Genomic DNA, 26,356 nt, shown 5'->3' on the forward strand with positions numbered 1-26,356 from the left:
AATGGATCCTTACTCTAACAACCACTATACACCATCACCTTGTAACTTTGCTGAATGTTAAAAGCATTTGGGGTGAATGATGATGGAGGACGTTTTTCTGTCATCCTTTGTTGAAAGGAATGTGCATTTAGCCCACATTGAGCACCACGAATTGTATCTTCATACCGCCCTCTGCGTTTACATTAGAATGTTGGAATTGGATCTTGTAGTTTCACTTTAAGCTAAAAGCTGCATTTGGCACGGCCGTTGGCGAACAATAAACTGCTTCATAGCAATTATAAAGATTCAAATATAATATTTACTTTATACTTCTGCAGCATGTATACAAACTGAAAGTGAAATGAAGTTCAAGGTGGGAGCAGTGGCAGAGTGGTTTACCTGCAGCGCGAAGAACCCAGCGTGCCCCGGATAACATCAGTGGCGCGTGATAGCTGAACTGGGGCCACTCTTCATCAGTCTGCACTGACAAGCGTGACACGTTGAGGAGGAGACCTTCACCCAGTAGTGGATTGATAAAACGCTGTACACACTTCATGTTGCAACATGCTACTGCTGGAGTGTTTGTTGGTCTTTATAACTATCAAATTTAGGTGAAGGAAACACTCCAAATCGAGTTCGATGACACAAGGACCTTAGCCACAATGCCGGAAACGAAAGAGATCCCTCCAAATAAAATAGTTCACTGATCAATTCCGAATACCAATCAGCACTTCAATTCTATACTTCAGTACCGCACTTGTCGAGAAACTAATAAAGCTGATCGAGTAACCTCAACGTAAACACAATGCACAATGTAGTGTATGTGGAGGTCAATATCAGAGTTCACTTTCAAGTGACATTGCACAGCTTAAGAGGACCATCTCGTTGAATAATGTCTCGAGTTGAAAGACGTGCTTTTGTTGGTATAGAGCTCGTTGTTGAGCCATTGAGATGGAATGTGTCGATTGAGTGGATCGCTCATAGATTCCCCGTCGATTATGTTGATGGTAAAAAGGTTTGCAGCAGAGACCTGTTGGCGTGACACTGGCATTCTATTGACGTGAAAATACATTGGCCACCCACGCTGGTGGACGTGATTCATGAGATGGTGTGACGAGATTGGCTCAAGTTTGCACGTAGATTGATTTTGGCATCTTTGGAGGTCTTCATACAACTGAATAGATCATGGCTAAATTTTGATTTAAAGCTTTCATGACTGCAGGGATTCATATTTTTGGTTCTTTCGGTAAAGTAACGTAGAAGGGAAACAATCAAATATTAAAAATATAAAACAATAAAATTCTCACGACGTTTCGACTGCAACACAAGCAATCATCATCAGGTGTGGAAACCACAGCAAGAAATTTTGAAAAAAGTGGCGGTTATTTTTAACGTTCACACCACGGAGAGAGATTTGACAGTTTGTTGAGATGGACGAGTCCATCTATGTTCGGAAAAGAGGGTGGAGACGAAAATAATGGATGCGGTTTGAAAGCCACCGTAAGCGTGAACAATCAATTAAGATCCGAAATGCTTTATCAAATCCTTCCAATGATTGCTAAGCCAGAATGCATCTTCTCGGTTGAAATTGTTTCTGTGTTTGTATATGTGGATAGCCTCAGGAACGAATCTATCATGGTAGCCAGATGGCTTGCAAAGAACCTCTGTCTTGGAGAAGTCAATGTCATGTGAGCCTACTGAATTATAACAGTGATCTGCCACGGCCGAGGTGTTGGTCCTACCGTGTTTTAGGTCTGCTTTGTGTTCACGAATGCGGTCCGAGACATGTCGTTTGTTTCACCAATGTAACTACTACCACAGAGGCAACTTAATTTGTAGACGCCAGGGTACTGTATGTCCGGAATCACATCTTTTACAGACGGAACCAGATCACGGATTTTATGTAATGTGTTGAATAGGACCTGGATCTTGTGTTTATTCAAGATTTTGGAGATATTTTTTGTGATCCCCGCAATGTAGGGTAAAGTAATGGTTTTGAAAGACTCCTAAAGAGGGTCCTTCTTCATGGTTGGAGTGATAGCTATGCGGATTGTGTAGTCGGAGTAACCATTAGCCTTAAGAGCTTGGTGTGCGTGCTTGAGTTCACTGACTATGTGTTCCTGGTCGGATATGCAATGGGCTCTATGATGCAGTCTTGATGAGGGAATTCTGCTGGTATGGTGGTGGGAATCCGGTTTCAGGTAAGCATCCGTATGGGTAGCTTTCCTGTAGACAGAGTGCCTCATTGAACCATCAGGTCTCTTTTTTATTAAGACATCCAAAAAAGGTAGCTTGCCATCTTTTTCGACTTCCATGGTAAATCTGATGGCTGGGTGTATGGAATTGAAGTGGTCGAAGAATTGGTCTAGAGCAGGCCGGCCATGTGGCCAGATGACAAAAGTGTCATCCACATACCTCTTCCATAAGGTTGGGTGTAGAGTGGCAGTCTGGATGGCGTCAGTCTCAAATTTCTCGATGAAAATGTTGGCTGCAACCGGAGATAGAGGTGAGCCCATTGGGGTGCCCTCAGTTTGTTTGTAGAAAGTTCCATTCCAAGTGAAGTATGTATTGGTTAAGCAGTGTCTCACCAGGGGGGTGCCTCAGTGTTTAGTCCTTGATGAACCAAGTCTTCAATGATTGCGATGGTGTCAGGTACAGGAACTTTTGTGAATAAGGAAACTACATCAAAACTGGAAAAACCACCTCTGCGGTACAAAATTCTACTCACCTGGTATCGACAATCAATGGTATTTCCCTGTCCCCAGACGACCTGCTTGTCAGTTTTGATGTAGTTTCCTTATGCACCAAAGTTCCTGTATTTGACACCATCGCAATCATTGAAGACTTGGTTCATCAAGGACTAAACACTGAGGCACCCCCCCTGGTAAGACACTGCTTAACCAATACATACTTCACTTGGAATGGAACTTTCTACAAACAAACTGAGGGCACCCCAATGGGCTCCCCCCTATCTCCGGTTGTAGCCAACATTTTCATGGATAAATTTGAGACTGACGCCATCCAGACTGCCACTCTACGCCCAACCTTATGGAAGAGGTACGTGGATGACACTTTTGTCATCTGGCCCCATGGCCGGCCTGCTCTAGACCAATTCTTCGACCACATCAATTCCATACACCCAGCCATCAGATTTACCATGGAAGTCGAAAAAGATGGCAAGCTACCTTTTTTGGATGTCCTAATAAAAAAGAACTGATGGTTCAATGAGCCACTATGTCTACAGGAAAGCTACCCATACGGAAGCCTACCTGAAACCGTATTCCCACCACCATCCATCCCAGAAGAATTCCCTCATCAAGACTCTGCACCATAGAGCCCAATGCATATCCGACCAGGAACACATAGCCAGTGAACTCAAACACGTACACCAAGCTCTTAAGGCTAATGGTTACTCCGACTACACAATCCGCATAGCTATCACTCCAACCATGAAGAAGGACCCTCTTGAGGAGCCTTTCAAAACCATCACTTTACCCTACATTGCGGGGATCACAAAAAATATCTCCAAAATCTTGAATAAACACAAGATCCAATACATTACATAAAATCTGTGATCTGGTTCCGTCTGTAAAAGATGTGATTCCGGACATACAGTACCCTGGCGTCTACAAACTAAGTTGCCTCTGTGGTAGTAGTTACATTGGAGAAACCAAACGACATGTCTCGGACCGCATTCGTGAACACAAAGCAGACCTAAAACACGGTTGGACCAACACCTCGGCCGTGGCAGATCACTGTTATAATTCAGTAGGCTCACATGACATTGACTTCTCCAAGACAGAGGTTCTTTGCAAGCCATCTGGCTACCATGATAGATTCGTTCATGAGGCTATCCACATATACAAACACAGAGACAATTTCAACCAAGAAGATGGATTCTGGCTTCGCAATCATTGGAAGGATTTGATAAACCATTTCAGGCTTTCAGACCGCATCCATTATTTTCGTCTTCACCCTCCTCTTTTCCGAACATAGATGGACTCGTCCATCTCAACAAACTGTCAAATCGCTCTCCGTGGTGCTAACGTTACAAATAACTGCCACTTTTTTAAAATTTTCTTGCTGTGGTTTTCACACCTGATGATGATTGCTTGTGTTGCAGTCGAAACGTCGTGATAATTTTATTGTTATATTTTTATTATTTTATTGTTTCCCTTCTACGTAACTTTACCAAAAGAACCAAGAATATAGATCATGGCTGTTTGTGATGTGGAATGCAATGAGTTTAGGTGACCTCTACAGCCTGTAAGGAGGCCACTTATATTCACTCCTGTTAAAAAGCCTAGATTATTGAATTTGTATTTGCTACCAATCATGTGAAGTGACACCCAACACAGTAGTCTTTATTTCTTCCAGCATGAGACACTGTCTCCAAATATTTTATTTTCTCCAAGTGTCGAGATATTACACTCAAGCCACTTTCCCGACGGTTCCTTGACCTGCTTTCTTTCCAGCCAATTACCTTCCACTTTTCCTAACATTCCAACCGACCACAATGTCAATGATCCTCCGTTGCCCGCTCTTTCCATGTTGTACTTCTCCAATCCCTTCAATTTATCTGACTGTAACCAATGCGCTTTACAGGCCCACTGAGGACAAATCAGAGGGCTTGTTTTTAATTCTTGATTATCCGCGTCATGTGGTGTCCACCATGTCAGGGGAGTATCGTTGGTAGTGATTCAGTCTACACGTATATGCAGTTCAATTCATAGGGCTGCCACTTAATTATTGATAGTCTTGGATGGCTCTACTTGAAATACACGGTTTGGTTGCTTTAGAGTGCATGATATTTTGTTATAATCGATCAATTAAATAGATTAAATGAAATAAAGCAGAACATCAATCGTACTCAATTCCTATACTGAGAGCTTTGCTTCAATTCGTTTACAGTAAAACTCCATTAATCCATCCAAAAATCCTAAAATTTTCGCAGTGCCCCCAACGTTTTTGGAAACTTTCATCCACTGGAGTGGACTTGGTCATTTTTTAGGGCAAATCAAAACTAATATGTGGATTATAAGACACTATTATCGCATTGCCTATGAGACATTGTGGTGTATATAGAGCATTTTAAACACGTGTCTCACTTTGAGATAGAGAGATGGAGCTGCAAAGAGACAAACATGCAGAGGTTCAGCAACGTTTTTGCTTAACCCCTTACAGACTGGTAACGTGGTGTGCTGATTGGAAGAATTAATCCGCTTTGGATACCAAGTGAAAAAAATACATTCTTCAGTATGGACCACAGTTGAATATTTTCTAAACTTTTGGTTTACATTTTTGTAAAACCTTAATCTGTTCCCCCCCCCCCCGCGCATTATTGGATTAGTCACGTGCCCCCTACTTCTACAATATGCTGTTTCGCACATTCATGGAATTGTGATAAAGACAAACACCTAAAATCCAGAAAAAATTTTCTCGATATTTTGGAGCAAAAATGAGCTGCATTGCAGATGACAGGACCCCATGACATCCTGTCGCCATATCATCACGGGTTTGTGTAAGTTCTGTAGAAAGAAACGTAATATATTAATCGGGAAAACGTCCACCGCAGAGATGGAGCATTGAGATGATTAGTTCATGTGAAGGATCTCTATGGATAGTTGTTGCATCGGGAAAGAGGAGAGGCAGTGCAGCTGATGATCCTCACCTGAACTATTGAAACTAACTGTAAATTAACCGTACAAAAACCTACAGCCGTGGTTTCCAACCGTATTGGGTACGGCGTCCACCCAAAAAAACAAGCAACTATAAAGTTACCAAGGCCACAATACACAAGAGATATCACATGCCCACGCCTGCTCGTAATGCAAGCGTCGCCGCAAACATGCCACCGACGTCTCCGGCACACACTCGGCGATTCTTTCGTACGTTATCCGTGCCGAAGGCTGCGCTCCACGAGAGAGATAGAGAGAGACTCTTGTGGCCCTGGGGGGGCGGTGATTGTGAGAGGAGTGGGACTCACGGCTGAGCTGAGTTCAGGGTGACTGCGCCTGACGGGATGCAAAAGCCATACTGCCACCTGCTGGCCGGCTTGAGAAGTGCGGAGCGCGCTTTCGACTGAAGCTCACGCCAACGATCGTTCTATAAACACCCCCAATGGTTTACGTGGCTGTGTTTTTTTAAAAAAAGAATGAATACATAAAAAACACTTTAAAAAACACGCTTTAATGAAATGTACCGTACTAGTAATGGAAGAACTCCACGACTCCAGGAAGTGGCCCCGAAGCTCGCCATAACGTAAGGGGCCGTGGACAATTACAGCCAACGTCAGTTGTGCGTGGACAATTAGACCCAAGCCGAAGCATAACATATACAAAATAATGTAAAAAATATATATATTTTATGATAGAATATAGTATTGTCATCAGTATGACATACGTATACCAAGTTTGCAGTCGATACCACATTGGGAAGTGGGTTAAAATTGAGTTACAACATTTGAGGATACAACAACGAGTGAGTTGAAAGAAAGCGTGTAATAAAAAGGCAATTGCGTGATGACTCCACGTTGCGTTTGTTTATTAAAAGAGCAACAATTCATAACTCGCCGCTTCAACAATGCCACGTGGCGTCGCCACAACAACCTTTGTGCTGCCGTAAAGTGTTTGTATTGACCAAAATGCAAGCAAACGTGTTCGTTGTTTTTTTCTCTCTGCCTATCCCCACAAAGTTGGGGGATAGGCACAGTAGTGTTTATCGCAAGTCTTCATCTTGGTGAGCTGAGGCGCAGTGGTTAAGGTTACTGCCAAAATGAACTCGGCAACATTAGTGACCAAAAGTGTGGGGAGGTTTTCATCCGGCAGTGGATTGACAAAGGCTCGTAAATCATTAATAAATAGTTATTATTATACTTAAATACTATTTGACCTAAATTAAACAAAGTCTATGTATACTTGAAACTCTCGTGACTGCAGGAATTCATATTGTTGGTTCTTTCGGTAAAGTCACGTAGATAGAAAACAAAAATCGAAATTAAAAGCCAAAAAACCCACGACGTTTCGATCGCAACACAAGCGGCCTTATTCAGGTGGAGAGAAAAGAGGGGGGGGGGGGTGGTGGACAAGCCTCCAAATGCAGCTGCTTACAAGGAGCTCCAGAGTGAGTGGCTACGCGAGAGACAGGGGGAGGGAGAGGGGGGTGGGGCACAGATGCAATCGAAACGTCTTGGGGGTTTTATTCGCTTTTAATTTTGATTTTTCTTTTGCTTTTGATTTTGATTTTCCATCTACGTGTCTTTACCGAAAGAACCGCGAATATAAAGTACCGTATGTGTGATGGTGCCCAGCGTTCAGATAGTTGTTATTTGAAAATATACGTATCAGTTGTTTACATTAATATAACTTACGTGACGTCATTTACTGAATGCAGATACATATTTTACAAATATTTTTGTAAAAGTACCCTATATTGGTCCCTGCTCATCCATAAAATCCTTATTGGGAAAATCTAATTCATTAATCCCATTGTCAACCCGAAGAAACCTAAGACGTCCATCTAATTTCCTTTAAAATATCTCGAGAACAATCATTGGAATAGGTGAAAAAGCTTTTGCCGTTGCAGCACCAACGTTTTGGAACAACCTTGTATGTATGTGAAAGTTATTTAGTTTCTTTTTTTTAGTGACCTGCCTGCCTTTTCTCTGTTTTGCACAACTTTTGTCTTTTTGTATTGTTATTGTAACTTTCTGACCCGTCCCTACTGGTCATCTAGTGTAAAAGGGCATCAGAGTTAATCGGATTCCTCCAGCTGAAATAAAAATTCTGATTCTGTGTTACAGTTTTAGCAAGATAGCTTTTTTATGATAGCCAGAACACTACATTTTCAAGAGCAATAATGTAATGGATCAATTTTAATTCAGGCCACTGGCATTCTACATAAATCATACAAATGAATAAAATAAATACTTACGAATGCTAATCGAATGACTACACTCCATTTTAAGGTGACATGTTTCAAAAAGTAGATGAAAATTTGGGCTTACCCAGATGGACAGGGTACATGGAGAAAAAGGGACATGCTTGTGTGTACAGGCAGCTGTTTTACACTGCACAACTCCAATGTCCTGAAAATATTTTAATTCAATCCAGATGTGACCGTGCTCCATTACTTTTTCTAAGTTCATGCGGTGCATCTGCACACATTACATAATCTTCACTTCATCCATCACACTCAACACCGTGACTGTGTTGTTGCTGTTAACACAGGGCCTCTCAAACTTTGTCACCCTGCTGATTTCAATACTAGACTTGTTTGGATTGAGTCTGTGGCGTGCAGACCAGCAGTCCATCATCACTCCAGAACCGAGAAGTATGCCTGAGTGTCTGTACAGAAGGATTTATGTTTTTTTTTTTAAACCAGATGAGAATCTGCTGAGCTTGCAAGGCATTATTTGCAATATTAAAGCAATCCCAAAATCTGTATTTTTTGTGTTTTAGAAAATCAAATAACCAAATATTGTTTCGAAATAGCAACCCATAGAAAATCCAAAACAGAGGGTGAAAAATGTAGAGCTGAATTTTGTTGTGAGTTGAGTAAGGACGTCCAAGGCTGGCGAAGTGCATGTTGTAGACCTGTGAGCAGATGTAGATCCCTGGGCCCACACGCCGTGCACTATAGGGCCTAAGCCACTGTTGAATGTTCAGCAAAAACTTTGCATGGAAATCTCTCGCCCTCAGGTCCCACCAGTGCTGCTGACCTCTGACACCAACGTTGCTGGAAAGCAACTTCATTTGGCTGTTCAGCTATTGCTCAGGTTCTATTTAGTGGGCTTTTATTGTCCAGCCCCACCGTGATGAGTGTTTGGTACATTGTGAGAGTTGTCCCGATACGTAACACAAGTTGTTTTACCTGCCTCAAAAATAAGGGACTGTTCATGTACTTATTGAATGTTTGCTTTTATCAGCACCAAAGTCACTCAAGGATGTATTTTGATGTAAATTATTTGCTATCATACCACCCTTCGAAAAAAAACACAAGTAAATGCACTTTGAAACCTACGAGTCTCATGTCCAGGTGATTGTCATGCCAAACACACAGGAAGATGCAGATACAATTTTAAATTACGTTCATATAATTTAGTTTGGGGTTTTAATTTAATGATAAACGTTGTAATGATTAAAAATATATATCCTTTAAAATATATTCAGGAATAAACACTCGTCCCATGTATTGGTTATTCATATACATATTTTGAAGTATTGCTCTTAAGATCACCCAACAAATATTTATTTATTTTAAAATCGGTCTATGTTATTACAACTTACATGTATAGCTATGTATTTGGGCTACATATGGTTTACATTATTACGGGGCAGTTTACTTTGCCTAAGCATTCTGTATTGTTGTCACAGGTCGTAATAGCAACAGTTCCAAATTATCCACAATAACTATTTCCATGTATCGTGCATACGGTACTGTATGTAAAACTATCACTTGGAGGTCTACATGTCGGAAAATATTGATCACACCATCTAATAGTCTACATCTATATTGAATATGTGTACTAACTTTATTTTCCCTTGCCATTGTGCAGACTGCTGGCAGGATAACAAGTGGGTGATGGTGAACCAGGTGTCTCCCATCGATTGGTTCACCATCTTCAAGAAATTCCACGTCGTCTTGCCAATAAAACTACGAGATCTTTTTAACTCAACGAGTTGTCTTAGATGAAAGGGGAAAGTGAAATCTTTGTTACGCGTCTCATTCATTTCATGCACAATTATATAGGGTGTCCGAAAATGAATATACCAAAAATAAAGTTTAATATTTTTGAATTTTTTTTCGAGATACTGACATAAATTTCAAATTAATATATTCATTAGACCTTTACGTTTTATTTTGTTGTGATTCACATTTTCTCATATAATGACAAGTCCGCCGGTTACCAGCCTTAAAACCATAATTTTTTTTATCTCCGGGAAGTCTTACACTAGCAAACCAAGGGACCTTGAAGAACTTAAACATCGTATTGTTGATGCTACCGAATTAGATCGATTATAGTGAATGATGGACATGTAGAAATATATTAATTCGTGAATATAAATAAACTAAAACGTATACATCTATTACATGTATTCATATCAAATTTATGTCAGTATCTCGAATAACAATAAAACTATTCAACGTTATTTTTGGTATATTCATTTTCAGACAATGTATTTACTCTGATGTACTCTTAATCTGCTATTTTATACTGTAACGGTATCTACTGTGAGTACTGTACCTATTAAAACCTGCACGCTATGACTAGATGACCCAGAATGTGCATCATCTCGTGAGATGTCGTCAGCTAATCAGAGTTGAGTCTGGATAGTGCTTGGTTGAGTGACCACCTTGCACAAGACAGGTCTTGTAGCCTGCAGCAGGGCTATGTTACAAGTAGTGAAAAGGGCAGAGCAGAACAAAGATTGTACTCTACTATGCTCCTACATCTATGTTCTTCATCATCATCAACACCCACTAGCCAGCTTGTTGAATAGGGTTGCCACCTGGCCAGGTTAGACCCGGGGAGTCCGGTCACTGGAATCTGTGGTCAGGTGGCAGGATTTTATTTGTACTTATGTAATAAACGACTTCCACGACGACTCTGGACTGGTGTCTTTTATTCAACAGAATGTCTGCACAGCTCTGCACTCTCTCTCTCTCTCTGGGTAGTTCTCTCGCTCGCTCGTCCGCTGCTGTGGTACGTCTCCCTCTCTCTCTCTCCCTCTCCATCCACACCGCTGGCTGGCGGCATGCCCGGAAGAGAGACGGCTTCGCAGGAGGTTCACCACGTGGTCGTTGGCTAGGAGAGGTACAGCGGCGATGCAGTCCAGACCCGAGGCTTCCCACACCGACCCCGAGTCCTCTCCTGCCTCCCATTATATGCCCCCCAGCGGAGCTAAGCTCCGCCTACGGCCACGACCTTCGTGGAACCTTCTAGATGGTTCCCGAATATTCCCCGTAGCTCCGCCCGTTACCTTTGGCCTAGATTGAATCCCTACTCCAGATTGGATACCAGTTACCCAGCGGTGGCCATGCAGATGTCCCCTGTAACCCCCCAGGTGGCACTCCCTTATTACATCACCCCCCCCCCCCCCATGATGAAAAAACCTAGCCGTCCCAGCTAAGAACGAATTTGCACGAGTAATGGAGAGACACAATAAAAGACCCCGCGGCAACAACAAGGGTGTGTAAAACACAAGCAACATGAACTGTACGAGCCGGCGTTAAAAGGCGAATAACAAAGCGAAGACAAATGGGACCATCAGCATAATCGAGGCGCTTTAGAACGGGTCCGCGACGCCGGACCCTCCGCAGTAGCCGTATCCCACTTCTGACACCAATGTAATAAACGACTTCCACGACGACTCTGGACTGGTGTCTTTTATTCAACAGAATGTCTGCACAGCTCCGCGCTCTCTCTCTGGGTAGTTCTCTCACTCCCTCGTCCGCTGCTGTGGTACGTCTCCCTCTCTCTCTCTGTCCACGCCGCTGGCTGGCGGTGTACCCGGAGGAGAGACGGCTTCGCTGGAGGCTCGCCACGTGGTCGTTGGCCACGGCGATGCAGTCCTGCCTCCGCTGGAGAGGACTCCAGCGGAGGCAGAAGTCCTCTCCTGCCTCCGCTTATATGCCCCCCGGCGGAGCTAAGCTCCGCCTACGGCCATGCCCCCTCGTGGAACCCTCTAGATGGTTCCCGAATATTGCAGATGTCCCCTGTAACCCCCCCCCCCCAGGTGGCGCTCTCTCATTACACTTAGATATGGTGGAATTTTGTTGAACTTCATAAGCGTATAACTGCACAGTGTTTGATCTCGGCTGATGAAGAAATATGTCTGGGTTTGATCTGTGAAAAAGTTGTGTGCTCAAATAACTCCCAAGACCAGCACGGCATTAAGAGGCCCTCATCTAGAAGTGGAATGACAAAGGGCTGTAGATGCACATCTTTATTAGTTGAATATGTTTATTTATTAACTTATCATATCCCAGTTTTATAAGGGGTCCACAGTGTTCAGTAAAATCTAGAGCAATAATTAACCAATCTCCCCATTATGTAGAAGTTCCATTGCCGAAAATGTCAACTTACTATTTTTCTGTTGTCAGACAGGGTTAATGATGAATGTGATGAGTCTTTTGATTCTGGCTTGCACCCCAAGATACTCCTTATTACTTTTGACTCAATTGGCTTTGAGGAGACTTGATGGCAGGCTCAGATAAGAATTGCCAGGGATCGAATCGAGGTTACTGGGGATGCGATCACAGTTCAGTAGACACTACACGGCATTGCCTACAATTGAATAACTGCAATAATTCCACAGCACTGTTTCACATGGCAATTGGGCATAGTCTAGTCGAGGTATAGGCCATGTTGGTATAATACATTGTGAATTCATAATATAAAGTCGTTTTCCTGTTAATATAGATGTAATGTATACACATGACAAAACACGAACTCTAAAAGTAGTCGTTATGCCTGCATGTGAATGTTGAACGTCACACCGAGTGCTTCCACATGGATTGTGATCCTGTTGCACATGATCAGGCGATGCAGGAATGAGATGTGCCACAGACTGAAGCGCCACGAACCTGCAAGGGAAAGAGAGCACATGAGCCATGCTTTAGCATGTGCCTTTCATCACTGTGTATAAAAAAACAATAATCTACGTGTCACAGAAAATTACGCCGAGGCAGTTTGATAAATTCAAACATCTGTTGAGAAAAAACTTTTCTGCAGACAAAAAACACCCCTTCCGCATCAAATATGAAGCAGATGTTTTGTGTTGTGACAGATTCACTCTGTATTTTATTGTCTTTATTTCTGAACAAAATAAAGAGGAAATACCACACTTGTAAATAATAATAGTGTCGGCACAATCTGTGTGTGTGTGTATGCAATAATATCAACAGTGAATACATACTCTTTGGTTCTATTGGGTAAAGTCACGTGACTTTACCCAATAGAACCAAAGAATATGGATCCTAGCTTTCACGAAAGCTTTAAATCTAGAAGTGAATACATTCCCAAATTAGTGCTTTGTTTAATATCGATAAGGAGAAAATATGCTTATTTTGGAACAAAAATATTCCTACGAACTGAGTGACCAGAGCTGAAAAATCACCGGCTCAAGCTGTTGTCTGCTGTTACACAACGTTACCATGTAAGTAAAAAAAAACACAAAGGAAACCTTTTATGGAGATGGTTAAAATGCCCTGGCTTCCAGGAGATTGAAGCGCTGTGTTTACTGCACAGAGAGAGAATGTATCACATTATCGCAATAGCATATATTTATTGAGCAACTGTTGATCAAACAAATGTAACCATTAGGCTTAGCAATGATATTTTTTATCACATTATCACACCAATAACATCTGGTAAACTGTCAATATTTGTGTAACCCGTGCCCACCGTGCCTCAGCCTTTCCAGACCGTGGCCATTATCGAGGACACAACAGGGGTGGTCATCAATACATTATTAAATACAAGTATTTCGTAGTACTCCGGCGTTGTTTTTCTTCGTTCCACTGCGTGATCTTTTTCGTTAACTGCGACACGACTCGCTCTCGCTTCCAACACCGTCCACACGCACACAAGGACTTGATGTAATATCAACGTGCTGGAGTCACGATTGGCCCTCAATACGGGCCTCCCTTTCGTCAAGATCCCTTATCCAGTGGTCAAGTGACACTGCTGATGAGGCCCAGAAGGTTAACAAAAACAGCCCAACGTTTGCTTCCTTTAAACAATTGCTCCCAGTTAGTTTGTGTGGATGGCCAATCGACCAACAGGCCATTTATTCATTTTAATTCTCAGAGAAACGTTTGTTCAGCTTCGCCCTCTAATAAATGAAAAATGTGGAATATTTGTGGAACATTTGCCTAGTCGAATGAACGAGCAAGAGAAATATGCAGGTCATTAATACGGCGCGAGCATTTTTCCTTCCTTTGCTCAAGTACTTTTACAGCGCAGGTCTCCGCTTTAAATACCTAATGCAAGTGTGTCTCGATGGCTTTCGGTGGGCTGGTGCCTGCGAACCTACTTGGTGTGACTGAGACATCTTGGCACACACACCACCACTGCTTTGAGAGAACTCTCGGCCCTCCCACTTATGTGTGCGCACGTGCGTGTGTGTCTTTTCTTGGAAGCTGCCAGCACACAAAAAAAGGCGAGGGGGGCAGCTCTGAGTCTTTTTTTTCTCTCTTTCTCTCTCCTCCCCAAATATTTTTTTTCTCTCTCTCTCTCTCGTCCTTCTGGGGAGCAAAGCAATAGACACCAGAGAGGGCATCTCTCCGCCTGCCGCACGCAAGGAACCTGTTAAGAAACCGGGGCACAGCGTCGAATTTAAAGTCGGTGCGCTGAAGGTGAGTTGCTAAACCCTCCGTGGCTGTTGGCGTCTCAACAGACTCGAGAGGCGGCGTCCGCTTGCGGACAAGGGGGACTGTGAACAGAAGCGGAGCCGGCACCAGGCTGTACAGTGGCTTATGCAATGGACGCAGCTGTTTCTTGCTATTTTTCAAGAGTTTGTGAAGTTTAGGCATCTGCCAAGAAACACTTTCTCGTGTTTTTTTAAAAAAAAATATATAAGTGTCTTTATCCTTATTGCAATATACGTGTTTCGTTTTCTTTAGCTATGGCATTAATTAAAGTTCGTCTTTAGTTCGTCTTTAATTAAGCTAACTTTTGTTCAAGTCCGTAATGGTGAACTCTGGTTGATTCAGGTTATCGTTTGCAAAATAGACTTGTTCACTCGAATCGCTTCCCAGTCAGTGAAATGTTAAACCTATATGCGAAGTCTTTTTTTTATATTATTGTTGTTTGATTACATTATTTACAAGTTGTGTTTACCATGAAGGTGCTCACATCAACCTCGAGTGGAGACAGACACTGCTTTAGAAGTTAATTTCACGTCTCATGCATCATTAGACCCGCCCAACGGCGAAAACAAAACTATTATTGGTAATAATACATGTTGCGTAAGTACACACATTTGTGTCGCTACAATATCCAAACAATGTATTGACCGTTGACGTAACATGTTTCATTTGCTTGCAATGTCACATCCTTTTTGTAACATTCCATCGGCACCGCGGTGGTGTGACTTCGACGTATGGCAAATTAACAGCCCTCGTCCACATCCATCCATGAACAATTTGCATCCCATTTGTAAACCCGCAGCTGGATGGATGAAGGCCTCCTCTGTGCCGGTGGTGGGGAGGGGGGTTACCGTAAGTCGAGGACTTCCCATCGGGACGTCCTCGACTTACGTACATATCTCAGGAGCGAATTAGGTTCACAAGCCGACGAGACTGCCCCGTAGTACTTCTTCACGCTGGTCCGTGCGCGTTGGTGAAGTGAGAGCCAGCACCGTTTTACACATCGATCGCCTCTGATATCTGTCTATACACCGTGTGTTGAACTTCTTTTGCAACAGTACCGTAAGCCAACCGCGCTCATCGGAGGTGCGGGGGAAGGACAACGAACAAACACACAAAGAGCAGTTCTAAAAAGAAATTAGTTTTTTTTTTCCAAACTAAATTTAAAAGTGCATATAGCTCCCAGTGGCTTCCTAATATTGGAAGGAAGAGCGTTCCAGACGGCTGCGCAGAAGCGCACCTGAAAGCGCACGATAGCGGTGACCGTCCTTTGTTCGATGGTTAGGAGGACCGCAGTTTGTGTGACGATATTGGGCTGGCCGAGGCCGGCAGTGAAAATCAAGTCGCCGGGTTCATCGTGCAATGTCATTGCTGGCCAGTTCGCCGCCGCTGCAATGCCCATACATCAATAATATTTCAGGAGGATTTTCTGAGAGAACCAACGAAAAAAAAAACACTGGACTGTCTGCTCGCAGCCAGCGGTTAGCCTTGCGACACAGGGAGGGGTAAGGAAATGCCATTCATAATGCTGAGCATACTGTATTGCACTGCGGCTGCGTTAAACGTTAAATATAAGCACAGTAACATGTTTTCATAATACTTAAAAAATGTGAACCCGTGGCCCATTTTACACAATTTTTAACCGGTCTCCAAAATGCTTACCTTCATAGCTGCCACGAACAAAGCTGCACGTAACACATTCAGTCCGTTTTTGTCACTCCACTGCTGAATGAGGGATGTTTTAACCAAGCTGAACACCGCTGGTTACTTTGGGTTAGTGAGCTGGGTGGTAAGGGTGCTGAATAATGAATGTTGCTGCACTGTTCTCTACTGCCCACAATGCCTTTTAATACATCTTTTGTGCATGGTGAACACCCTTCCAAGCACTTTCCAGGCTCCAAACTGCTTAGCTTCCTTAATCTGATGAGATCGAGAGCACTCTGGGTGATTTTGTTATCGGCGTAGCGAAATGTGCAATTTACATCAAAGCGTAGATTATATTAAACACACCTCTTATTTGCATGAATAATACACGGCACTTTCACCTCTTCTAAAAGTGCCATCCTCGACCGACTGATTGTGTAACCTGTCTGTCACACGGGCTACCTGATTCACAAGTCAATCAGAATATCGTTTTCACAAGGATCATGGGACCACGTGGTAGGCAGCAGAATGCAGTGCAGCAAAGTCCACTGGTCTACTATATTTCTATGATCCCACATTTACTCTCACTGCTTTCGCCAAGCCACACTGACCGGTGTGCTGAAGTATGTTCAAACAACCCCCACACGTGACACGACATTTGGGGAGGAATTCATCTAGCAGTGGATGACCACAGGCTGTACATGAGCTTGTACAAGAACTATACACACGACAAGCTGGATAATGATGGGATTACGAGAATGAGTTTACAAAATCACTGCTCTAATATCCATGGAGTTGGTCATTTTGGCATCTGATAACAGTCCTCGCGATTGTTTTAACTAAACAAGGAAATAAGATACTTAGCCATTGATAATTGCTAAGACCACCCGTACAGAATGGTCTTAGTATGAACTCCTGCCAACTTCAGTTTACATCTGCAATGTCTTTCGTACAATGTGCAACTTACAACGTGGTGTGTGTTCCAAAGCATATCGGAATTGTCAAGATAGGACACATCTGTTTCCAATTAGAACACTACCTTTGAATGAACTTTTGTTAAAAAAAATAATTGAGTCATCTTTTAATTTTAACTCAAATGTGATTACGGCAGGTTAAATATGTTCGACGTGACCTCAGGTGTGCTCAATTGTGTCTCCAGTTTGATTCTTCAGATAGGGGCCCTGCCTGTTGTGTATGTAGAGAGCAATTGTCAAATGAACCTTATGGCAGGACCCCTGGGTCCTATAAGCCCCCAGGCTCTCGCATAAACATATAACGTAAACAAAAATTTTGCTCTTTTTGACCAATGGGTTTGAAGGATTGTGGAAAGTGTTGTCTTGTTAAACTATGCCTTTAAAACTGAAAACTACTTACCTGCAGTACCTCCATTTAAATACACTATCGAATTTTTTTTACACCCCTCTGTCAATCATCGTGTTTATCAGTGTGGATTTGTGAACACAGTTTGTAAACAGTACATAAAATAGTACGCGTTTTCAATGCGCTTTTAATATTGTAACAAGCGTTTATACCAATGTTACTCTACAGAGGAGTGGGTCGCCGCTCCTCTTATCCACATTGATACGAGCGGTATGTGGGGGCTATGGCTTAACCGCAAAAAAACCTATCTGCACAGATGCATACGGACAAGAGAAGTATTATCAAACAGGAGGAATTAACGGTGCAACGCATCTCATTTGTTAAATATCTGCAGGTAATAGGATTGTCAACGGTTGATCCTAGCTGCAGACATTGGTAGGTCACAAATAATAATAATAAAGATAAGAGAGCAGTTTCACTGTATTATTATGCATACCGTTATGACAAATAAAGGACTTAAGTCGTGTAGGCAGTTTGAGCAGCTTTGGATAAGACTTATTATGATCCTGCCCATACCCGAGTATGGAGTGGATTCGCGTGTTCAGCTCTTCTGCGCATTAGTCCTCGCTGCTGCTGCGCTTGGACGACAACGACAACAGAATGATCCGCGCCAGGTGGGTCGCGACGTTTATGTGCGCGGTGGGACGGAGTCACACCAAAAATAAATTAATTATAATTTTGACTTCCGTTTATTCGGGACCCTGGGGTCCCGCCATAAGGTTCAAATCAAGAACCGCGTTCCACCTGGTGCCGACCTTCGCTGAAAAACATCGGAATTTGCTCACTCGAGTTCGCACCACCCACGCCAGATCAGGTCACCACCTTCACGAGTGGAACAATCAAGCGAACAAAGGAAACCCGGAGTAGAGACCCTGACTAAACCATAGGGCACATTGCAAACCATTGCCAACTTTGCAAATGGAGGCAGAAGCACCAACAATTCACTCAGCCTCACCCGAAGCCATCGCGTGCCTTTATAACTTGGATCTGGATCTTTAAGTTGCAATTCCTTATGGCGAACGCAAGAAAAAACAAGACGTCTTGTTCATGACCAGTGATTCTTAACTGCACCCTGCTCTCGCACCTGCACCTTGTCGATGTTAAACTTTTTTTTAAACAATAGTTGCAAGTGACTGAGTTGAGTGCCTTGGTTCAGGCTGCACATCCATTTGGGGGGAAATAGTGTGTGACCATACTTCATAAACATCGGCCAGTGTGCGGTTAGTGATGATACCAAACTAGCGTGGGGAGTGTGCCACTCAAATGCAGATGAGTCCCACCACTACGTAAAACACTGTTTATTGTCCATTTTTGTCAACATGATTGGGTGCAATGACAATGTGTAATATATATTGACCAAATTTAAAATATGAATTAAGTAAATTGTAACATATTTTCCTCAGATACACTTCACGGATGTCTTCAGGATACCATATACGTGTGGTTTCTGCCCATAAACAGATCCTATTATTTGTTTGGGATTTTGCAATGTGAATACATTATAATGACGTTAACCGATTTTTACATCGGTGTTCATTGCCTGCTGTAAAATATGTATCAGAAGGACGGACATGGACCACAAAAAAGTATTTCAAGCTGCAAAAGTAACATGTAGAGGCACACGCTTGGAATTACACAGGGATTATATAACATTCAAGTCAGGGACATCATACTGACTGTCAAGATAAGTAAGTGGGCTTGGGCAGAATACATCGCGAAAATGAACGATAACCAGTGGTCTATACTTATGACAAAGTGGCAGCCAAATGAGGGAGCACATCCAAGAAAATGTTGACCGCAGAGCTGGAGTGAGCTTGTGTGAAAGAGTTGCAGTGAGGGAAAAAAGTATTTGATCCCCTGCTGAGTTTGTACGTTTGCTCACTGACAAAGAAATGATCAGTCTATAATTTTAATGGTAGGTTTATTTGAACAGTGAGAGACAGAATAACAACAACAAAATCCAGAAAAAACGCATGTCAAAAATGTTATAAATTGATTTGCATTTTAATGAGGGAAATAAGTATTTGACCCCTCTGCAAAACATGACTTAGTACTTGGTGGCAAAACCCTTGTTGGCAATCAAGAGGTCAGACGTTTCTTGTAGTTGGCCACCAGGTTTGCACACATCTCAGGAGGAATTTTGTCCCACTCCTCTTTGCAGATCTTCTCCAAGTCATTAAGGTTTCGAGGCTGACGTTTGGCAACTCGAACTTTCAGCTCCCTCCACAGATTTTCTATGGGATTAAGGTCTGGAGACTGGCTAGGCCACTCCAGGACCTTAATGTGCTTCTTCTTGAGCCACTCCTTTGTTGCCTTGGCCGTGTGTTTTGGGTCATTATCATGCTGGAATACCCATCCATGACCCATTTTCAATGCCCTGGCTGAGGGAAGGAGGTTCTCACCCAAGATTTGACGGCACATGGCCCCGTCCATCGTCCCTTTGATGCGGTGAAGTTGTCCTGTTCCCTTAGCAGAAAAACACCCCTAAAGCATAATGTTTCCACCTTCATATTTGACAGTGGGGATGGTGTTCTTGGGGTCATAGGCAGCATTCCTCCTCCAAACACGGCAAGTTGATACCAAAGAGCTCCATTTTGGTCTCATCTGACCACAACACTTTCACCCAGTTGTCCTCTGAATCATTCAGATGTTCATTGGCAAACTTCAGACGGGCATGTATATGTGCTTTCTTGAGCAGGGGGACCTTGCGGGCGCTGCAGGATTTCAGTCCTTCACGGCGTAGTGTGCTACCAATTGTTTTCTTGGTGACTATGGTCCCAGCTGCCTTGAGATCATTGACAAGATCCTCCCGTGTAGTTCTGGGCTGATTCCTCACCGTTCTCATGATCATTGCAACTCCATGAGGTGAGATCTTGCATGGAGCCCCAGGCCGAGGGAGATTGACAGTTATTTTTTGTTTCTTCCATTTGCGAATAATCGCACCAACTGTTGTCACCTCACCAAGCTGCTTGGCAATGGTCTTGTAGCCCATTCCAGCCTTGTGTAGGTCTACAATCTTGTTCCTGACATCCTTGGAGAGCTCTTTGGTCTTGGCCATGGTGGAGAGTTTGGAATCTGATTGATTGATTGATTGCTTCTGTGGCCAGGTGTCTTTTATACAGGTAACAAGCTGAGATTAGGAGCACTCCCTTTAAGAGTGTGCTCCTAATCTCAGCTGGATTTTGTTGTTGTTATTCTGTCTCTCACTGTTCAAATAAACCTACCTTTAAAATTATAGACCGATCATTTCTTTGTCAATGGGCAAACGTACAAAATCAGCAGGGGATCAAATACTTTTCCCTCACTGTAGATGGACTGTTGAATTGCAAGACAATAAGAGATGGTGAGGGCTTGGAGAAAACCTTCATTCCTGATCATTATCAGTTTTATTCTAGTCCTTTGATCTTTTTGCCTATTGGCATATGACCGTTACCTTCACCGATAGCTCCTTGTAGTGGTTTCGCCACTTCTCTCTGTCCGTTGCTTCGTCTTTCAACTGAGACAGCTTTCATCCATGATTGTATGCATGTATGTTGAACTTCTTTTCCACCATACGTAGTCAACCATGTTTGACATCCAGCCAGATCATGGCCTTCTTCCCCGAGCACGTTTGGAGTGTTCCCTCTATCATTCATCCCTTGAAAGCCGGTCGCCATGCATCCTGGTTACGTGTCTCATTAACATGGGACGTCGATTGCTCACAGTCGGGGCCCTTTCGGTTGCCGTCCGTTGCCTCCTGCGTTCCCAGTAGGACATGCTGGTCCACGAGGCTGCACTTGTCCTTGCCTTCGTCGTGTTGCTGCCCGCTCGCTCGTTTGGGCTGGCTCCAGACGAATCGGCGGAGGGAGCAGGCGAGGAGAGCGCCGGGGCAGACGGGGAGAGCTGCACGCGATGCTGCCCCGGAGATCAACGCGACGCCCATGGCAGCCCCTGGCACTCGCCCACTCCGATTATCAGCGCACAGAGCCGCGATCTGCTCCAAGGTGGGGCCTGTCTTTGCGTCTTACTTTTTCCCCATTATTTTTCCCGAGGGCTGCACATTACATTGTGGTAATTAAGCGAAGATTGTACGCTTCAAAGTGGGAACATTTATATCTTGTGTGTAGATTGGCGAGGGTGAAAAGTTGTCGATCCCCAAATTCACCAACCTGCTCTGACTGGTGTGGTGTAATATTTGAAATCCACCACAGCCCGCACAGCATGGGGAGGCCCTCATCCAGCATTGGATGGACATAAGATCTGTACATATATAGGAAGAGGCCGAGCAAAGTATTGAATCACCTTTGAATAGTAGTAGTTGTTATGCTCATGGTGCATGCATTGAATTACGTGTGCAGGTGTTATTATTTTCTATTCGTATACTGTATATTATATGCAATCGGTTTACATTACCTTGGAGCCACTAGAGGCGGTGACCATTCACCATGATCAGGGCTCAGCAATCATAATAACAAGAAGAGCCACTTTTTTTTTATTCGGTGAGAAAAAAAAACTATTTTTCAAGAGCCGCAATACACGTGAATACGAGACGCTCCTTCACAAATTACGTCACGAAGCAGGCTCTTAAAGAGCCCCATGCGACTACGGAGCCACAGGTTGCCGATCCATGACCACGATGTTCAACAAATAATTAATTCTGAAATAAAAAATCACAACTCAGATTTTCCACGGTTCATTGAATCATTACTCCGCTGTTCAATTTAATTTTCCAATAAACTATGAATCACTCTCTTAATTCTTGCTGACATTGCCTTGCTCCGTGTGTTTAATTGTGACTCTTTTGATCTACTTTACGTGAACGTGTCTTGCTGGCAATACCCCTTTAGGCTCCCATCTTATGCAGTAGCGGTGCTTCAGCTGGAACAGTTCCAAATGCTCGACACATCCATCTCATCCTTATTTTGTTCTCACGATACTGCGGTGACCATGGGGAATGGTGGGCAAATTACGTGCTCAGGGTTAGCAGATGTGCTTAAGGACAGTACTTAGGAATATAGGGTACAATAATGATGATACAATCATATCGTATTATTATAGATAGACGTCCCTGCTCCTAGCCAGCCTATAGCAGCGTTCCTGAAAATATTGAGTGGGAAACTAAACCTTGTGTAAAATGTATAGTAGTGCAGGTCACGAGCACGTGCAGAGTGTCGGAAAATATAGCCCTACGAATAGCAGCATTATTTTTTGTGAGTTTTAGGTTTCACTTGACAAAGTGAGTACAGCTGTTGTTACCATTATTCAATAGTGTAATACCATACCGATGTATGTTTCCACGCTTAAATAAACGATTCGTTGCAACGAGAGAGGTCTTCTCTAGGGCACGTAAGAGTTCAGATCAGGGCTGCTCAACCTTTTCATGACTGCAGAGCTTGTGGAGGTGGTCTGAAAATGTCACGGACCACCTAATGCCAGCCACTTAGCCTTTCACGGGTCCACAAGCGCTGACCCATATGAACCACTGACCTTTGTTGGCTCCATAATGATAGCCACAGACCTCCCGGTTGAGAACTCCTGGCCTAGACGACAAGAGGGTAAGCGAGCGTGTAGTGTCCGCAGTGGGATTGTGCATTCCAGGCCTATATGTGCATGCACATCCCTTTTTCACTATTGGACGAGGGCCCTCCCTTGTTGTGCAGGTCATGAAGGTTCTTTGACCATACTTTATCACATGTTTCAGTGTGAGTTGGTGAAAGTAGGTAGCATAAATGTGGGGGCATAAAAGTAGAATACAACAATTACGTTTTGCTGCACTGTCTTCTGCTGACAACCATCGAGTTCCAAAACTTATATTTTGAAGGTTTGGTGATCATAGGTGCATGTATAGCGTGATCAATTCTTAATGTTACGTGGTACTCTATAGTTGATGTACAATGGAGTCCAATAAACACAAATGTGTAACTACAATGACAGTAATTTTTGTGAAGATGACACAATAATTTGTCTTTTTTCTTTCTTTATTTTACCCAGATAAGAGCCCATTCAGATTACAAGTCTCCTTTTAAATGGAAAACTGGGTTATAGGGCAATGTAAGAGTAAAAATCAGGTGCACAGCATTGAAAAATAAATTTTAAATGGCATAAACACTATTACATTTGTAAACCAACCTTTAACAAAGGCAAACTATTAACGGAAAGGAATATACGGTATATGCATACATGTTCAACGTCTTTCAAACCATACGTAGCCAACCGTGCTAATCAGAGGTGCAGGGGAAGGACAACAAACTGAACACAATGAGCAGTTCTGTAAACCGAGATAGAAACAAAGATCAAAAGCATTTATACTTCAATTGTCCAAGTCTAATAATAATAATAATTGAAACTCCAGTCGTGCCATCTGGTCAAGCATTCCCTTGCAATGTGTATTCTGTGATACCAAGTTTGTCGACTGCATTTACATGTTGACTCCTGTGTAAATGTAAAAAAAAACACTTCCTTGGCATCATTCAACTTTGCGTGCAGGGGATAAAGGAGAAGTGGGCGAGCGTGGCAAACAAGGACTGGCCGGCAAGGAGGGCAAGGCAGGACCGATAGGTCCAGCTGGTGGAAAGGGAGACAAGGGCTTGAAGGGATCGTCAGGTCAGTCGGACAAGAACCCCTTCTCCGCTTTCTCCGTTGGGCGACGCAAAGCAATGCACAGCGATGACGGAGGGCAGAATCTGCTCTTCGACCTCGTGTTCGTCAACAAAGCCAGCAGGAGCAGCAAGGGGGACTTTGACATGTTCCGCGGTCGCTTCCGCTGTTCGGTGCCCGGCATCTACACTTTCAACCTCAACGTGCACACCTGGAACCTCAAGGAGACCTACCTGCACCTCATGAAGAACGAGGATGAGAAGGCCATCCTTTACGCGCAGTCGGCAGACCGCAGCATTATGCAGAGCCAGAGCATCATGCTGGAGCTGCGCGCCAAGGATGAAGTCTGGGTGCGTCTGTACAAAAAGGACCGGGAAAACGCCATTTTTAGCGATAATGAGGATGTGCACATTATCTTTAATGGCCACCTCGTTATTCCAACTGATGCAGAAATCTAGGCCAATTTGTCATCCTGTACAGACTTTTTATGTTCTGAAAAACATCTTAAAAAGAGCTTTGGTGGGTTCAGTGTTCGAGAATTTCTGAATATTTTAACTATTGTTAGAAACATCTTAAATTGTTGATGCTCTTCTCTGAATTTTGCTCATATTCAACTAAAAATGTTCGTATTTAAAGTGCAGTCCCAATTATTTTTACAGAGCTTAACTACATACACAAATGTTTTTGTAATGTGTTCAAACAACCCGAATATACATTGGGGGTGATTCTTGTTTTAATGAAATGTTTCAAACGTTAGAAATAAGCAGACTCCTGAAATAATCAGAAGGTGGCAGCAAATCCTGGGTTAGTTGTCAATGACAAGTTGAGAAAACGTTGAAGGAACAAAATTAATTTGTATCCTTGAGTCTTTCGGTAGAGTCACGTAGATAGGTTCAAAGAAAATAAAATATCGTTATTTTTAGTTATTTTCTTCGAGCCTATCTACGAGACCCAAGAATATTAATTCCTGCAGTCACGAAAGCTTTAAGTCAAGATTTAAAATTAATTTGCACAAAACCTACAGCAGATGGCAGAGTAGAGGCGAGTTGAGACGGCGAGATGGCAATGCGTCCTACAGACTCAGACAAGTAACGTTGACCAATTCAGATTTTGTTTATGCTAGTTACAGTATAATGTCAGTGTCAATGTATATAGTCAGAACTGTTTTTTTAAATGTACATTGGAATATTTCATAAATATAAAAATAAAATGTAATCATGGAAACAATGAAGAGCTTGATACGGTGTATTAGATTTCCCTCCCAAAAAATCACGGTCATATTCCTCCACGTGCAATTGAATATTGGGCAGAGTTCGTGCCTATAAAGGGCAGCGTACTTCAACAGGGATTACCGTTGGTACGGCTATTTTAATGCACACAATAGACAGGAAGGACAAGATCAAAGGGCTTGCATAATGCACAAGCATAATGTACGTTGACTCAGTAATCCCCCCCCCTCCAACTTTGTGCAAGAGCGCAGAAGCGTGGTCAATACATCTACGCCTCTATATAAAGAACGAAACAGTAAGACTTCGCTACAAATCTGGCTGTCGCCTGATGAAGCTAGTTGTAATTACTGGCGAAACGTCGTACTCAGGTTGTAAATGTTGTGGCTTGGCTCTCCAAAACTGTGCTGTACTGGTGACGAATTGGCACGTTCTGTTTACGTGACAACCCTTACTAGTTGGCTGTGTTTGGTGGTGGCGGGTTTTAACGACACATTTATATATCTAACCCAAAAAAACCTCTATTATTGAGTCGTATTGCTGAAATGTTAATTATGGCCACATGGGCTAAGTTGCCAGCAGTGCAGTGCAGCAAAGCGCATTGTTGTACTATACTATGCTCCATCGTCTATTCTCCCCGACTTCACCACCCAGCACTGACCAGCATGGTGAAGTGTGGTCAATTAACCTCCTCGACCTAAATGGTGTGGGATGATCCTCTTCCAATAGTAGGTCGATTAAATAGTTGTACATGTACAATTAATTGTATGTGTATATATATTTTATAGTAATTCTCATGTTTACTTTAGGACTTGCTTGTCATTAAAAACCCTCCTCTGTGCAAAATCTTATATTTTGAGGTTGTTTTTTGCTCATTTTTTACAAAATAAACAATGACAACATTAAACGCGCATATGCTGCTACATTGCAGTTTTTTTCTGTGTGCCATACTCTATATATATTTATATTTTCACGAAAATTAACTCAGCAGGAAAAAGATAAATGTTGGTTTCTTGTTCCAGAGTCTGTGTTTCTGGATACATTCCAAATCTGCTAAGGGAATATCTTATTGTAATGATTACAGGATGAAATATTAGTTTCTTTCCATTGAAAGAAAGGCTGATGCAAAACAGTTTTGATTGCTCAGAAGAGATGTCAAATCTTATCAATTACCCGCT

The 26,356-nt window shown here is 42.8% G+C and overlaps 1 protein-coding gene and 1 long non-coding RNA gene across 3 annotated transcripts; one reads left to right on the top strand and one right to left on the bottom strand.

Moving 5' to 3' along the window:
- Positions 1 to 11,354: 11,354 nt before the first annotated feature.
- LOC116954080 (uncharacterized) lies at positions 11,355 to 14,093 on the bottom strand. The gene is made up of 2 exons (XR_004404685.2): positions 13,167 to 14,093; positions 11,355 to 12,567 (listed from the first exon to the last, which is right to left on the bottom strand). It is a non-coding gene; the product is annotated as an uncharacterized LOC116954080 (long non-coding RNA).
- Positions 14,094 to 14,193: 100 nt separating this feature from the next.
- LOC116954065 (complement C1q tumor necrosis factor-related protein 1-like) lies at positions 14,194 to 26,089 on the top strand. 2 transcript variants are annotated; one of them, XM_032974491.2, is made up of 3 exons: positions 14,194 to 14,340; positions 21,125 to 21,359; positions 23,842 to 26,089. In XM_032974491.2, the coding sequence occupies exons 2-3, from the start codon at positions 21,131 to 21,133 to the stop codon at positions 24,408 to 24,410; spliced, it is 798 nt and encodes a 265-aa protein (XP_032830382.2). In that variant the 5' UTR covers positions 14,194 to 14,340; positions 21,125 to 21,130; the 3' UTR covers positions 24,411 to 26,089. The 2 variants fall into 2 exon arrangements, with proteins under 2 accessions (XP_032830382.2, XP_032830373.2); XM_032974482.2 differs by having other exon boundaries at positions 14,213 to 14,340; positions 21,128 to 21,359.
- The last annotated feature ends 267 nt before the right edge of the window (positions 26,090 to 26,356 follow it).

The sequence above is a fragment of the Petromyzon marinus genome, chromosome 3, assembly GCF_048934315.1.
Source record: "Petromyzon marinus isolate PM22_M1 ecotype Great Lakes invasive population chromosome 3, UKy_Petmar_22M1.pri1.0, whole genome shotgun sequence".
Classification (NCBI taxonomy): domain Eukaryota; kingdom Metazoa; phylum Chordata; class Hyperoartia; order Petromyzontiformes; family Petromyzontidae; genus Petromyzon; species Petromyzon marinus.

Excerpts from the sequence above, each read along its gene's own strand:
- LOC116954065 (XM_032974491.2), top strand. The coding sequence starts at position 21,131 with ATGCTGGTCCACGAGGCTGCACTTGTCCTTGCCTTCGTCGTGTTGCTG. Across the intron at positions 21,360-23,841 it reads GAGCCGCGATCTGCTCCAAG|GGGATAAAGGAGAAGTGGGC; the intron begins GTGGGGCCTGTC and ends CTTTGCGTGCAG.